Consider the following 17,519-nt stretch of genomic DNA (forward strand, 5'->3'; position numbering starts at 1 on the left):
TTCACTTACATCAAGGGATATCACTTGCATGTTTTAAGAGGAACCTGACAGCCTTACCTTATGCAAAATTAAGCATGAACAAACTTATTGCTAATGCCTCTTTCATAATGTTAGTACAGCCCAGGTCTGCAAACATTTACACCTCTCCAGAAGAACAATTTATAGTTGTTTATAGTTGAGTAAGTAATTTTTTTTTCATATTGGCCTCAGTTGGACTAACAGAGCTAAATAATGCAACAACTGATCAACTCTGTTGCAACTTAGTAAGGTCGCTTATCTTTCATAAGGTTAAACAATCCAAGTAAGAGAATGATGCACCAGCAAATACTGAACCATCTCCCACCATATCCACTGGCTTGGGGCTGCTTTAAGAACTAAATTAAGATGATTAACCCAAATATTTCAATGAGCACTCGACTGAGTTCACAGTTTCACAACCCAGATCTACAGCGCTCAACAACTGCATTTTGCTAGCCTAAAGCTAACCTTAAGTAAGGACTACGTACTATCTGTATGTTGTTATCAAGTACATCTGTATAATGATAAAGAAGGTAAATTTACTGACCATCTTTGCAATGCAACAGACACTGGCTTCTAAATTTCAATTTCTATAGCTTTGTCTTCCAAAACATAAATGTTATTTTCATCCTAATAAAGATCACTGACTTCTCTACTTCTCTCTACCTGTTCAATACCAGTACTTGCAGCATTGGGTTATAATTCCTTTGGATCCACACCCATCAAGCTGCTATCGCAGACAACTGTCTTGAAAAATTACAGTAGGCATACTGAATTTTTCATCCTTCCACCTAGGCATCTTGCAATTCAAATGAATATTATATGTTCTTCAAAAAACAGAAGCATGTCTCCATACCTATCACATGGCCTGATGTACAGCCTTGTGACTTACACTACTCTATGTTCCAGAACATAAGACCACATGAAATGGCAGCTCTCAGCAGAAAAGCATTCCTGAGATTATAAGTATAGGAAAAGGAGTTCCTTCTACATTAACTAAACTGGTAAGTTGGCTGAAAAGAGCTCTTCATGTTTTTATCAATATGCTGAGCTGGAAACTAACTAGCTGTTATTGGTTTTGCACAGCCTGGTCTTTGGTAGTGGGGAGGGGCACAGAGGTGGCTTCTGTGAGAAGCTGCCAGAAGCTTCTACCATGTCTGGCAGAACCAATATGGGATGGCTCTGAGGAGGGACATGCTGCTGGCTATGCCTGGGCCAATTAGAGATGTTGGTAATGCCTCTGTGATAACAGATTTGAGAAGAAAATCAAAATAAAGTGGACACAGAGTTGCTAAAGGACACGGAATGATGCACACGAACACATCCCACTGGTGTGACAGGAAAAGAAGTAACTTTATTTTCCGACTCCAGTATTTATAGATTCTTGACAATGACTAGGGATTGGATAAATAAGTTACCACCTTCCCAATCACACTGGTCATGCGAAACATCCATCAAAGACATTTCTAAGAAGGAATGTGTAAACACTTACGTTTACAGTCACTTACGTTTACAGTTACTTTCCTGGGAAAGTAACTAAAATTATGAAAACAAGATCAGAAGGCTTAGTTTTCAGGGTGACATGCACAGTTTTTACTAGCCAGAGAAGAGGAGAAGGTGACAACATGTGAGGGGAACAACATGGAGACACCAAGGTCTGTGCCTGAGCAAGTGGATGACTGGAGGAGGCCATGATCCTGTGGAAGACTCGATGGAGAGAGGGGGCCCTGCTTCCAGGCTGGAGCAGCCTGTCCTTGGAGGGCTGCACCCCATGGAAGCGTGACCCACACTGCAGCAATTTTGGGAGGACTGCTGCTCGTGAGATTGGGATGCTCACAGAGATATGCTGGGAAGTTCACAGAGAACTGTGTTCCATGGGAGGGACCCTGTGGTCTCAGAAGGGAAGGACTCCTCTCCCTGAGCAGTGGAAGAGAACTTCAGTGAAGAACTGACCAAAATCCCCACACCCTGTCTCCCTGCACTGTTGGTGGGACAGAGGAAGGGGATTTGGGGAAAAGGTGTTTTAAAAGCTTATTTTTACTTCTCATTATCCTCTTCTGATTTTGTTCATAATAATTTCACTTTTTACCTCTAAGTTGAGACTGTTATGTCCTTGGAGTGTTTTCTCCTTGTCCTTATCTCAATTCATGAAGCTTTCATTAAATTTTTCTCTCTCCTCTGCCCAGCTGTGGCAGGGAAGGGCAAGTGAGCGACTTTTGTGGGTGCCTGGCATTTGGCCAGTGTCAAATCATGATACTAGCTCAGATCTGGGAATTCAGTCAATGACTCCCTCATGTGCTCAATACTAAGCCAGGCCGTGGCAGCTGCTGTGCAAATCTGCTCTGTATTTGGAGGGACAGGGATATGCTTTTGTATCAAGAAAATACTTTTACTTTTTTTTAAATATGGTTAATACTATACTGTATGCTTACAGAACCAGCACGTAAGCAAGTAATTTTGCATGTAGTCATGCCTACTACAGCACTACAAAATCCTTAATATCACTTTTCTTATCTGAGGGACTTGACAGTTGTTTCCAAGAATGACATTAAGTCATAGCAACAATTACATTCCTGCTCCTTCCAGTATGAAAACCAGGTATTACACACTGTAGATCAGCCAACCATTCCATTCTGCTTCTAGCAATAAGAAACATTAGCAAACTGGTAACGCAAAGTTAAACACAAATTTTACATATGCGATATTCTGGGTCTTAAAATTATGTGCAGACAGAAGACTTCATTCATATCAGTCACCTTTTAAACTCATGAAGAGTTATCTACAATCCATGAATAAAAAATATTCACTAGTAAGTGCTGAAGATGCAGACTAAACCATGAAATCAGCTGTTTCCACAACATAGTGTGTGGGGTATTTTCATTATCCAATAATATTAATATTATTCGTTCTCAACAATTACCTGCAGTTTGAATTCTAAAACATTTTCTCCAGGCTTTATCATTCCCAACTCAAGCAGATCTATCAACTGATGCTTTTTCTTACTCTTCCATCTATATCTCACTTGTTTTTGTTCCCATTCCTGATTACCATAACTCTGTGAAGATTTCTCACTGATATTTGCTGGAGAGTCTGTATTTAAGGTAAGATTACTAAGCATCAGGTTGGCATTAAATGAATTCTCACTACTTCGCAAGACCATTTGCTGCGAAGTATTAGCGAAATTCTTTGTAGATGCTAACAAAGTTGCTTGCTGTGGCTGCTGTTGGAAAGCTTCTTTCTTATTCACATATCTCTGCAGATCCTCATGTGAAAGAACCTGCTTGCAGTCACTGGTTGTCTGATAGACATTTCTATTGACAACAGTGCTTCGGGGTTCTACAATATTTAATGTGTTGGTCATTGAAGTGGGATTTAAAGACTTGTTTCTTTGTCCTACAATTGCTACACAATCAATGTCTTTTTGCTGTGAGCACTTAGTTTTAGCAGTGGAAATAGTAGGTTCTGAAGGCAATGTCATCACTTCTGCAGCACTTGTCAGCTTTGACATGTTGTCAAAGGGGTATTCTCTTACCCTGTTTTCAGATGCCAAAGCATGATCAGAGGCCTCTTTGCTTGTAATTGCTTCTTTACTTGCTTCTGTCTCATCCAAGCAGCTGTGTGGGTGCTGGATGAATTCCTGAGTTGAAAATCTATTTTCCAAAGAGACGTGTGCTTCTACTCTGTTTCCATTAGGTGCACTGGCACCAAGCCCCGTATTCAATGCTACCGTATTAGGACACATGATTTCATTAGCAGTCAAACTTTGTCTTGTATCACTTCCATGAAAAATATCTAAGTTTGAGATTTGCTTCTCTGCTGATGAATTGAACATTTGCTTTGTTTTCCTGCAATTTTGTATTTTCTGCACTAATATTTCCTGGTTTTGGGTAACAATCAACAGGCTCTTTTGCCTAGAAGCAAGTTTAACTAATTGTTTCCTTAGTGCACGTCTTTTAAATGATTCCACTGAAGTCCTATAGAAAATAAAAATTAAGGACACGAGTTACTGTAAATACAAAATTAAAAGAGTTTAATTGATGTAACCCACAAAGGACAATAATAAGATTCAAAGGACTCTGCCAACATTTAGAATTTGAACAATATTTTTATCATGTATAAAGTTTAATGCTCAAACCCCACGTTTATGGACAACGAGTGAAGAATCCCATAGAAGGACGTAGAATTAAGATGAAAGTGGGAATCATATAGAATTAGAATGCTAATCATCAAAACTCATCATCAAATCAAATCATCAAAAAAACTCATCAAAAAAAAATCATCAAATAGCCTTGCCTATACCATGTCTTAATTCACAGGATATATACTCTTATACCACCCTTTATTCAAAGAATCGTAACTGTGCCTGTAGTATCAACAACTGCTCTTTTATTACCACAAATCATAGTAGCACACTGAAACTCATGTCTACTTTGGAGCATTGTAAAATGAGTTCAGGATGAGCTCCCTAAGCATGATACTGTAAGGATTTTTTATGGTGTACACAACAAAAGATTTCCTAAAGCTACCATTGTAATAATGCCACAGGACCTTTAAGTAAAGAGGACAGAACAGTTTAGGATGTTGACTGTGTAATCTGGGAATGCTGTACCCTTCATGAGATCCTGTTCCCAGACAGAGCCTCCTTCATGTGAGACCCCTTCCCTGGGGAACTTTACCTCCTTTCTGCTGGAAGGGAAGTCTTTATTTACCCCACTTTCTTTGGTACAAGAGCCATCAACTCAGCATAATACTCTTTTCTCCTAATTCCTCTTCATGGGATAAATGTTATCACTACCACTCTGGCACCATTTTGGGAAGATAGAGAAATAACACAAGCTGTGGGATAAGGAACTGCAGTATGGTTTGCTTTTAAGGCCACCCACTGCAGAAGTGCCATGCAGGTAACACCACCCCAGTCTCAAAAGAGACTGTTGAGGGCATCAGGACAAAGGTACACTAAGATTAGATGGCTCAGAACAAGGACAAAAACAAACACTGCTTGACAGTATTGCTGTCTGTACTGTCATACTGCTTGGTAGCTCATGTGCTTAGAATACACATACCATCAACATATCAGCGTACCACTGAGTAATCCATGACAACTATGGACTTCTACACAGCCCAGTGAGGCTCCTACACACTTTTCTAGCAGTTTTTGATCTGGGAAGTTTTGTTGCTTTATTGCTATACAAGTACAGAAGAAGCTGCAAAGACAGTGTGACTCAAGTCACAAAGTAACTTACAGCCACTAATAAGTCCTTCTTTTTTTGCTAATTTTTCTCAGGTAAGAGATATATCCAAGTACCTCAGTAAAGAAGATGCTAGTACCTACATCTTAGTAAATAAAAGAAACAATGTAAGTAGTATCTCTCTCTCTCTGAGCCAACTAACTGAACAACTGGAAGATGGAAAATGTGATGATGCCTCCTGATCTTCTATGGCTTGTGTGACAAGAGTAATAAGCCAATTAATTAAAAATAAGATGTTCACTATATAAATAATAAAAAGTTAGCATAATGTGATTTGGAATATAGCTCATTACTATTGACAGATGGCTGTTACATTAGCTGCAGGCTATCTGCAATACCCAGAAATATTTATCACTTCACTCTGGAACACCACCGCACTCTCAAACTAGACAATAGATAAGTTTGTGTAGCTATTAATTTTACTGTCCTTCTTTCTTAATTCAGTCACTATTTTGCCCACAAGGATGACTTGGAACTCTAACTCCTCATAAAATCCTTTTTTCCTCCAGTTATCTCTATAATCTGTGTATCTTACATTTTGTATCTAGCAAAATGGCTTGTGACAGAATATTTCAGTCTCTTTGCTCAGCCTTTATATTTTGCCACAGGACTGCTGGAAAGCTACACACTGCTGCTTTTTACATGACCAACCAAATCCTGCCTACACAAGCAAGAATGGGAACATCCTCATCAGCTAGCCTAGAACAATCTGTTGAATAGGATGCTACATTGTTAGGTGAGCACTCACCACATGACCAACCTTGAGTCCTTCTCAGAAGGCAGTAAAAAGAGGCCTGGTGAGAGCTAGTATCATGAAGCTGCTATTTCATGCAGTCCATGCTCACACTAAGATGAGCAATCCTAGCTCACATTTCAATTGTTCTCACAAAAAAAAATGAATGTCTGCAAGCATGCTTCAAGACATTTCTCTAACTGGCTCTTGCTGGCTGTTGGCTGAACACTTCTAGATTATGAGTGCTAAAGAAACAAATCAGAGGCAGGGACGCTCCAAGTAGTGTCTTCAGCTGCTACTACATTCCTCCATGATACTGCAAAATGAATGTAATTGCTCAGTATCCCCATTTCCTAATTTCTGCTTAGGTATTATGACTCCATGAGGGTAAAAGTCCTGCTTATCAAGCCTGATTACAACAAGGTAGCCCACCTAGCTGATCAAGGGAAGCCAGGTGAGGTAATCTTCCTGGATTTCAGTAAAACTTTTGATACCATCTCTAATAGGTGAGATGATGGGTGAGCATCTGACACAATGGGTGAGCAACTAACTCACAAGGTGGGCTGAGAGGCTTCTAGCAAATGGGGTGATATTAGGCTGGCGACCTGCCACAGGGCTCCACCTTGGATCTGTGCTCCTCAGCATCTTCACTAATGACTTGTATGCAGAAGTGGAAGGGATACTAGGCAAGTTGGCTAACAATACGAAACTGGGAATTGTTGACTCCGCTGAGAGCAGGGAGGCCCTGAAGAGAGAATTCAACAAATCAGAGGACTGGGCAATCACCAACCATATGAAGTTCAGTAAGGAAAAGTAATGGATTCTGCACTTGGGATCGGGCAACATTGAACATATGAACAGACTGGGAAATGAGAGGCTGGAGAGCAGTAACATGGAAAGAAGGCCCTGGTCAACAGTAAGCTGAACATGAGTCAGCAGTGCCCTGGCAGCCAGAAGGGACATCCCTGTCCTGGGGGCACCAGGGACAGCATGGCCAGCCAGGCAAGGGAGGGGATTGTCCTGCTCTGCTCTGAGCTGGGGCAGCCTCACCTCGAGCGCTGGAGACAGCTCTGGGTGCCACAACAGCCTAATGTAAAGCTATAGAGTGCCCAAAGGAGGGCCACAAGGATGGTGAAGGGCCTCGAGGGGAAGCCTTGTGAGGAGCAGCTGAGGTCACACAGTCAGTTCAGCCCAGGACACTGAGGGGAGACCTCATTGCAGTTACAGCCTCCTTGTGCGGGGAAGAGCAGGGGCAGGCACTGATTTCTTCTGTGGTGACAGTGACAGCACCTGAGGGAATGGCCTGGAGTTGTGTCAGGGGAGGTTTAGGTTGGATATCAGGAAAAGGCTCTTCACCCAGATGGTGGCTGAGCACTGGTAGAGGCTCCCCAGGACAGTGGTCACAGCAATGAGCCTGACAGAGCTCAAGAAGTGTTTGGACAGCACTCTCAGGCACTTGGTGGGATTCTTGTGGATAGTGCTGTGCAGCGTAGGAGTTGGACTCAATGATCCTTGTGAGTTATTTCGAACTCAAAATATTCTGTGATTCTGTGTTTTTCCACATGTTTTGTTTGTTTACTGCCTAATTTTAATGCTTACTGTGAGCATAGCTAGTGATAAGCATTCATTAGCTAAACCCTAAAGTTCCTCTTTCATGTGAGGTAACCAATACCAATCATGCTTTCATGCTATGAAAATCACATAGATTTACTTTTATGCCACTATATGCTGATCTCCTAACAACTTCTATCACTACTGCTGCAAAGAATAGCTTTCTATGAATACAACCCTTGTATTCTACTTACCTGTATTTTTTAGCAAGCATATCCCTCTCTGTTTTCTGTTTTGCAAGTATTTCATCTAAAGTATCTTGTATCTGAGACAGCCTTTGGATGTACACATCTGTTCAATATTTTGAAACAATCAAAATTATGATGGCAATAAGAAGTATAATTACATTAATATCATTTTCAGTGTAGCAAATACATAGCCAAAGCATGAAGACACTGTTAGAGCAGTACCTTATACTGTAATGCATACTGGTAGCTCCTTACAATTGGATATGTTTAGTGAAATTCTTATAAGAAAGAATTAAATACAAGTTTAACATAAAAAAAAATAGCTGAAGTACTGGAAAATTTTGAAGTGCAAGTACCTTGTTTAGGAAATTACTAAGAGAAAAAAGAATAAATTAAAGAACTGCCCTATGGATGATAAGCCCTGAAAATCTGAACCTCTTTGTGTTGCAAGTAGCTACAAAAGATTACAATTATACTGAGGCTACCTGCAGAAGTTACACAATCCTAACAAGGTGCCTAAAACTTTTGTTTGAAGTATTGCAAAATACCTTAATGAACCTAGACTGTTTCAAGTTACATATAAAGGTAAAAGCATATCTGTCCCAGCTTTACATAGCTTCTAACTCATATTATAAATTTAAATGACAAAGAAGAGCAATTCTAAATACTTCTTTATACACCCTATTTCTAAGACATGTAACATGGCAGTTAGAAGTCACAGCCAGTACATACCACTGGAATACTTTGCTAAAATTGTAACCTAATTCATGTAATTATAAAAGTCAATGCAAGCTTTACATAATCAGGAAAGATGAGAAATTACAATATTAAATTGGAATTTATAAAATGTTTTCCTAAACCTTTTTCACAGTATCTACTAGTATTTGCCTTCTTAGTAATATGTAAATATTGCTCTTATTAAGGCAGTTTAATAGAAAATTTCTGTTATTTACAGTAGATTTCATTGCCTATATAGAGATTTTACTCTACTATACATATGTTAGTATATATCTATCTATCTATCTATCTATCTATCTCTGTGTGTGTGTGTGTGTGTGTATATATATCCTGTATACTATAGAGATTTTTACTCTGCTTTTTAAGTTTGTCAGTGTATTTCTATGTACTTGCTCAATCTTGTGCCTCATCAATAGTAATGACTATGACTTAGTTTAAGAGGTGCTACATTACTAATGCTTTTGTCAGTAGTGGTAACAGATCATAATATTAATTTCTCTCATACCCCTGAACAAGAGAAATCTGATTACCCCTGAGAAGGAGAAGTCTGATAGCTCTTCTTGCTCAGTCATGAAATTATACTGATGTCTGTGCACAGGTGTCTACCTCTTGTAGGTAGATTACCTATTTGTCAAACAGTTTTCAATAAAACACCTATTTTAATTAACAGTCCATACACCATAAATTTGAGTTGGAAGCTATCAATCCACATAATTCCATATTTGACATTTATTTTTAAAGGGATTAATTTACTCATAAATATCATTTGAAAGCTCCAGCCTGTATTTAAGAATATAAATTTTAAAACAAACCCTTCCTTCCTGTCAGGAAGTAAAACTGTTTCGTGAGTATGAGATGCTCCAATTAAACAGCCCTGCCTAGATGTGCAAGGGCCTCTGGGGAGAAAGACCTTGGTCAAAGGCATTCTGGGAGCAAGCTATGCCTCTTGAAACATCTGGCATGGACACAATAGGCTCCAATAGCTACACAGCAGCAGCATCATGATCACCCAGGAAGTCTCTTTTCCTTAGTAAATTCTTGAGATTAATCTGAACTGAGATTTGATAGCCTAAGACAAATTACACCTCTGGGCATCAGCATTTCTTAAACTGCATATCATTCACATTGTCTGCTGTAAAGAATTCTCTTTTTTTTCTCTCATAAATTATTTCAAGGCTCCTGAAGTCTAGCCACACCAGAATTAAAATGCTGCATCTGCTACTTTACAGACAGACATAGCTGTTCTTGATCATGCAAGGGCTCATGTGCTCATAACTGAATAATGCTGCCAGAAGTATGCATCCTTATCTAATGATCCCTTTTTATATAATTCCATTGACTTAAGACACATGCTTCCAAGTGGCATGCCTTGCTTTTCTGTCATAATATTAATTCCTGTGCAATAGAAAGTACTTCAGGAAGTGCCCACACCTGAGAAGTGTTATTAAAATCTTATTCTTTGAAGCTGTATTTTCCAGAGGAGATACTCAAATATATTATGTGTAATGGTGTTTTAAACACAGTTATATTGTCAAAGATATTTACGCACCAAAAATAGGTGAAACACTTCAATTTATGTCTACCTGCATCTTTGGAAGTTCTCAACTCAAATAGCAACAGTTCTTCCTGCTTCTTTACTGTATCCTGTACAGCAGCAAGAGATTCCTGTCAACAAACACAGAAATTACCACAAAAAGTAGAGCCAAGTACACCATACAAAACAAGTCATGATACATGACCTGCAGTTTAGGTACTAGTGGACTCAAATCATTCCAGGTTGGGAATTAGCATGTAAAGGCAATGAGGCACTGGTACGACAGAGGTACATAGTGCCAAGCCCCTGCAAGGGGCTGTCAGACTCTGGGTTTGCTGAGGCACTCAGCCTAGTCCATGCTCAGAGTCCTCCAGAAACCTCTGAGTGCATGGCAAAGATTGGACAGTGAATTTCAGCGTTACAGCATCATCGAGACAATGCAGATACAGGTTACAGACAGCAGGAAGAGCTAACAACTTGTGCAAAAATCTTCCTTGTTGTTTATGTTAAGATAAACAATACCTAAATATCTTCATCATGATGACAACACATTACTGATTCAAAAAGAACCATTCTGAAAACGTGATTAAAAGCTTCAGAACTCATGAGCTTTTTCCAGTTTTTATAAGCAATAAGAAATGTGTTTCAGTATTGATCACTGTTTGCACAATAAATTTAAATGCACAGGAATTATGAACAGAGAAAGGTGATAATAAACATACTCATATACATAAACTACAACTTATCTACTGCAACTCTCTTCATGATGCTGTTTTTACATATATTTTAATGGTTTGATTATTTAAATTATATATTTTTCAGTCAGCAAATGTCACTATGAAGTTGTACACCACAGAGTAGTATAACAAAACTGTTATCTAGGCTTACCACGTTGTATTTCTCCTGTTCTGACTCCAAAGCTGCATCATCATATTTACAGCAGTCATGACAACGACGTTTTGATTTCCCCTCTCCAGAATTAAGAAAAAATAAATAAAATTTAAGATTAATTTGCAGGAGTGTCATAGGCTGGATTAGCTAATATAGGTTACAAAGAAGCAATGGCAGATCAACTAATGAAAAGTATCTTGTATATGCCAAAGAGATCAAATTTAGGTAACATAAAGAAATCAAAGCTAACGCTTTCAAAACTATTCATTTCCCTTTCTGTGAAGGGAAATATGGGTAATAATAAGAATCTGAATATCCAAATATGTTCTTTTACCTCATTCTCTCAGAAAAAACAAAACCCATTCATGCATCCTATTTTCTGTAAATAAATAAATAAATAGCATTCAACAGTTAATAGGATTAAAAATATCCGTGTCATACTATTTGAATGTATGATTTTTCTTTAAGACTACAGGGTAATCCTACGATTTATATTACAAATCTAACATACCAGTAACTTCAACAGTTTGAATAGGAAGTACAGAGTCTACAGCACCATACGACTTCAGCAATTCTTTCATTTCTTCATCACAAGCTTGATTGAAAGCACTTTCTCCTGAACCATTCCTCTCATTGGGATCTGCTCCATGTTGCAGCAGAATCTTGACTGCCTATTATGCATTTTTGTTATTTGTACAGTGTTAATTCTTTTTGTGGATTTATTATACAACTATATGTGTTATATCTAACATACATCACAAATAATACAGTTTCAAATAAGAAACTCTACAATCATTATATTTGCAATCCAAATTAAACAAAACAAATAATTGGCTATTATCAACACAGATTTCATCTTACATTTCTTACATTTTCCATTAAAATACACAAATAATTCACAAGTTTTCACAAAACATGTTGTTTTTACAGTACTATTTTTTATGATTTTATGGTTACACAGAACAAAATTAAAAAACACCATGTATCTAAATTAAAAGAAGCTGGTTAATTGCATGAAGACCAAAGTGCAAAACAGAAGCGCATTTCTTTCTTTAATATTTCTTTTGGTTTCACGAATTGATGATTTTTTTCCTAATTCCAAAAAACCTGCAAGTTTGCTTAATTGCAAATGTGGAAATGAGATTAGTGGCATCAGTGGAATCGTCTATTATGATTCCCTAAATTCAGGTCATATGAAAGTACTGGTGGAATCAGGCATCCAGAGCTTGGATGGTAAAAGAATTTTCACATGTACGATTTCTCAGCTTTAGCATTTCTTCTTATTTCTTACACTCAGAGTGCAGTTAAGTAGGAAAATGCATCAGAACAAGAATGCTGACTTGAAGTTCAGGATGTTCTGTGTTGGTTTTCCCCCCAAATACTGAATAATACACTTACATCTTTGCAAGAACCCTACTGATAGTTTGGCTCCAAGCCTGTGAAATCATCTCCTTTGTTTTACCCTTGCCCACAGAAAAAGGTAAATATGATGAAACATGAATTGTCCTGACAGAAATAGAAGAAGTATGTCTAAGCCAATCTGGCGTCACCTTTACACTTCACTTCCTCAGAATTCACTCTGTCAAAAGAACATTTTATTTCTTTCTGTGCAGTGCTGGGCACCACAACTTAAGAAGAATGTGAAGGTTTCTGAATTTGACCAGAGGAGGGCAACAAAGCTGGTGAGAGTGCTTGAAGACATGTCCTGTGAACCACTATGGACTTTGGGCTTGTCTAGTTTGGACAAAAGGAGACTGGGGGGTGACCTCACTGCTCTCTACAGCTCCCTGAGCATGGAAGTGGGGAGGAAGATACCCATCTTCTCTCCCTGGGATCCAGTGATAGGTAAGTGGGAATGGGTCTGTGCTAGAGGAGTCTCCTAGAGAGGCAGTCAATGTCCCAAGCCTGTCAATGTTTAAGGAACATTTGGACAATGCTAACATGATTTAAATTCTGCTTGACCTCAAAGGGCTCAGGCAGTTGGACTAGATGATCACTAGGTCTGTTCTAACTGAAATTGTCTGTCTTCTAGAACCACAGAATCGTTTGGGTTGGAAGGGACCAGTTAACAAAAAGTTGTTTATTTTTAAATGACAGGCCCAGGATCTTTTCTTTACAATGAAGGTGAGACACTGGAACTGATTGCCCAAAGAAGTTGTGGTTACCTCATCTCAAGAAATGTTTGAAGTCTGATAGGACAGGGCTTTGGGCAAGGTGAAAAAGTATCCCATCCATGACAGCGGGCTTTATGGCTGTGTGCTACTCTGCTCTCCTCCTTAACCCACAACCACCAGGGGCAGTGGTGATAGTTGCATCCATTTTACTCTAGGCATTGGTGGGGGACAAAGGGCACTGTCAACAGAGTCCCAGGTGTCCTATTGGTATGCAAATGACCATAAATCAATCACCTTACTTCATAAACAATGCATAGCCCGGGGCCCTTTGAGGTCTCTCACACAGCCGTGGGCTGCACATCAGGACCTCCTCTTGAGTAGGGGCACATCTCAGGGTTACTCCTCCAGAGTAATTCCAGAGAAATTCCTTGCCACAACAGATTTTCAGTAATTGACACTAAACTTAGAAATCTTAGCTAAGTGATGGAAAGGATTGACTGTGCGCATGTAGTCCTTTAGACAGAAACTGCTGAGTCTGGGATGAAGTCTGCATCTAGCTTTCTGAGAAGGAGTTTAGAAAGCAAGGGGGTCCCTTCTGAACATCATGACTTAACAGGAGGTCCCTCCTTACAGTTGAGACCCTGTTCTCTATGCAGTAAACAGTAGAAATGTGTTAAACAACTGTCACATTTATCAGTGAACTTTGCTAACTCACTGTTTTATATCAATAAAGGGTATTATTGCTTCTCTCTTAAATGTGAAGTGCACCACTCCCATCTGTGGCAGCACCAGATTATCAATAAATTGAGACTGCTCAACTTTAATATTATTTTTAAGAAACCCAAACCTGACAAAGAACCACAGGGAGTTTCTGAATTTTTATGATTTCTCTGCTGTATTAAAGAAGTCAATGAACTGTACGATTTCAACTGTCACTATTGAAGAATACTTTTCTCTAATTTTGATCACTTTAAAGAATACTGGTTTATCTCCTGAACGCAAACCTAGACTAAAATTGTGTTAGTAACTTTAATGATATGGGGATTTTGCTTTGCTGACCCTCTGCTGGAAATTTGTGTTAGGAAATCTTATGTAAAAGAAAAATATACCTCCAAATAATTGCCAGAAACAGCATCGTGTATTGGTAGAACACCACAGAGACTTCTGCTGTTAACATCAGCACCCGCTTTCAGTAGTTCTAAGATTACATCAGTAAATCCTCTGTTGGAGGCTTCATGAATTGCTGTCCAACCTAATAAAAGCCAGATAACATAGAGTATGCATCTGATTTGGAAAGAGCCACAAAGGTCACTAACTAGTAACTCTACATTTTGCTGCACTTAAGATAAATCTTACACATGTAATCACCTTGAAATGCCAAGGTAAATTATTTTGTGTGTAATTCAGTGTACTTCAAAGAAAAATGCATCCAGTATTAAGCAGAAAAACACTGTGTTCTTTTCTTCTGCAGTACTAAAAATAATAGAAGAAAATAAATATTGGAGTAGAAAAACTCTAAGAACTAAGGAATATTAATAATCTGATTTCTAATACCATTAACATTTTATAATATCAAGTCTGCCAGACATCCATTTTGAGACTATGAAAACAAGTTATATATTTAGGCAGGAAAACGGAAAACCTAATCTTGTCTTCTGGTTTTTGTTCTTATTTCCGAAGGAAATAAGACCTGTCTGAATGTGCTTCATACATGCATATAATGATGTGCATAAGCTCCACCAAACTTTCAAGTTCATTTCTGAACACATCTCTGAAAATGTGCTCTTCAGTAGAGTAACAAGACCCTGCTGAGAAATAGTCTGTATTACCTCTAAGCTGACATGAAAAACATGTATTCATACAGTGTGCTTGCATTTGTTTAATTATTTCCCTCTCAAAATTTTAAGCCAAGAATCTCTAATTTTATTAAAATGAGGCATATTATATAAAAATGTCTATACTACAGATTATGTAAAATTGTATATGTATGTATGTAAAACTGTAATATATTATATAAACATGTCTGTACTACAGATTATATAAAATTGTAGTATAAAACAAGCCCGTAAGAGAGTAATTTTCAAACCTGCATAATCCTGTTCATTGACACAAATTCCAGATGATATTAGAGTCTTCACCAAAGACAGATTTCCTCTCTTAGCAGCAATATGCAGCTGAGTTTCCCCTTTTGCATTTTTCCTAATTTTCGTCTTTCTCACAGGTCTTGTCTTACAGGTACCATATACAATTACAGTTTCTTTCCTGGTAGATTCTAAACAGATATTGGGTGCTTATTAGAATTTTTTTTTCAAGGAATGCTAAGGTATAAATAGAAAATTAAACTTCATAATTAATTTGAATTACTGTAAATGTGTGTAATACTGTTGCTTTAATTTTTCAATAACATTAACTGGCTACAGCAAAAAGTAAAAAGTTACTGTAGAAGGTCCTCTGCAACATGTCTGATAACAAGCAGATTGGATACTTAAGAATTTCCAGGTCAAATCTGGACGGTTCAACAAGGGTTCAACAAATCAGGAAGCCACAAGGAAGGTAACAAGGTTGAAATTTTATACTGTATAGAGATAGGGAATATGTTAAGTTTCTCCATGGACTGCTTTCAGGTTACCAGGCTGCTAAATATATAAACTACACATCAGAAAAAAGATAGATGCATGACATATATATATATATATATATATATATATATATCTATATATGTATTTGTGTATATATATATACAACTCAATGAATATATATATATATACACACACACACACACACACACACACAAGTCTTTTTAATAGCTGTGATGTGAAAAACTACTGTAGATTGATTACAAGTCTTTGAGTAATGTTTACTAGCATAGATAATTTGTCATTTAAACCTGTGCACAACCATAATTGCAAATATATTTAATCCTTACTGGTTCACAAAGCAAACAACATTAACTCTAATTATCATGTGGTCATCAGAGAGGTTCTAATTCTGAAGCTTCAGTTAACAGATCTACTAAATTCTAACAGATACAACAGTAAAAAGAGATGAACAAAGTACTTACTATGTGTCTAGAATAACAACAACCCTCTCCTGAAACTGTAACCAAAGAGACAGGATATATAAATCTTCTAAAGCTCTATCATCCATGCTAACTTTTTTTAAACTCCTGTTCCTTTTATTACAATATCATAATAATCAGATATTTTTTGAAAGTTTCTGGGGTTCTTTCTCTGATTTCTTGAAAATATGTAATTTATTCAAAGAACACAGAAGTGTAAGGTTTTAAATGAGCATTCTGCAACTCAAATCTATGTTTTTTCCCTTCCTTTTATTCCTATGAACAATTAGTTGCTGCATCTTCCTCGTCCTATCAAATAAGCTCTCAAATACTTTCAGTCAGCATTATCCATTAGTATCAAACATCTTCTGTACTTGACAGCTGCCTTTCTTCAGGCACCTCCTGCCTCCTGGAAAATTGGCTTTTCCAATGTTTTCTTCAAAATAAACCAAGGAGCTTGTCATACACAACTATTTGGAAGAACATGAAAGACAGGCTGAAATGATACTAGCGACAGACTTACAGTGAGGATATACCCATACTGCTCACTGTAGACTGTTCAAACCTGTGAGAAAGCATTTAGGCAATCCTCTCTGCACTGATGCTGCTTGGCCTACACTGTATTGGCAACAAGAAAAACTCAAAAGCTCCTTTTTCAAATGAAAACTTGAGATTCTAGAGCACACAAAGGCATCACATCATTAAAATACTCCTCCAATCTGAGACCTACTTTACCATAAGATAATGTATTGTCTTTTGTCTGAAAGCTTCTGAGTCTGAACTCCCAAAGCAATCATCTGCTTTCTGACTCTTCCTTTTCCTCCCTTTTGATTCATGGGAGAATGTCCTAGGGACTTTTTAGAGACATTGAAGAAAAAAAAAAGGCACACAACAGCCCATTAAGCTAATGAACCTTAGCAATATTGGCTGCAAGTGAAGAGAAATAATTGCAAAGTTTTCCAGTTAAATTGTCATGCACAACAGCTTGCTTCACGGCTGTTGGGAAACATTTGCAAAAGCATGATGGGACATTGGTCTGTGAATCGTAAAATACTGGTTCTCTGTGGGATGCACTGCCAGGTGGGTCATGAGAAGGAAAGATCCAGACCTTGGCAAATACGAAGTCCAGTCAGCAAAGTACAGAGATAAAATGAAGAGATTACCGTAACCAGCAATCAGGTTGGATTAGGCTGACATACCTCAGCAACTTCAAGGACATTGTCCTTCAAAACCTCCACATGGGTCTATGAGCAATTATTTCCACAGGTTGAACTATAAGAAAAGAAGCAAGCTGTTTGTACTTTCCTTCTGTATAAGCAGAATGGAAATGTTGGGAGCCTAGTAAGTGACTGACTGTAGATGAAAGTGACACTGTGTCAATTGTG

At 38.0% G+C, this 17,519-nt stretch overlaps 1 protein-coding gene across 1 annotated transcript in view; it reads right to left on the minus strand.

Annotated features, from left to right (window-relative positions):
* ANKRD31 (ankyrin repeat domain 31) overlaps window positions 1–17,519 on the minus strand; it is a 64,045-nt gene that overhangs the window by 16,224 nt on the left and 30,302 nt on the right. The window contains 8 exon segments of the mRNA XM_023943434.2: window positions 2,939–3,992; window positions 6,623–6,745; window positions 7,806–7,902; window positions 10,121–10,202; window positions 10,960–11,042; window positions 11,474–11,633; window positions 14,186–14,328; window positions 15,163–15,348. Of these exon segments, the coding sequence (XP_023799202.2) occupies window positions 2,939–3,992; window positions 6,623–6,745; window positions 7,806–7,902; window positions 10,121–10,202; window positions 10,960–11,042; window positions 11,474–11,633; window positions 14,186–14,328; window positions 15,163–15,348 (1,928 nt within the window).

The sequence above is a fragment of the Cyanistes caeruleus genome, chromosome Z (assembly GCF_971803275.1).
Source record: "Cyanistes caeruleus chromosome Z, bCyaCae1.hap1.1, whole genome shotgun sequence".
Classification (NCBI taxonomy): domain Eukaryota; kingdom Metazoa; phylum Chordata; class Aves; order Passeriformes; family Paridae; genus Cyanistes; species Cyanistes caeruleus.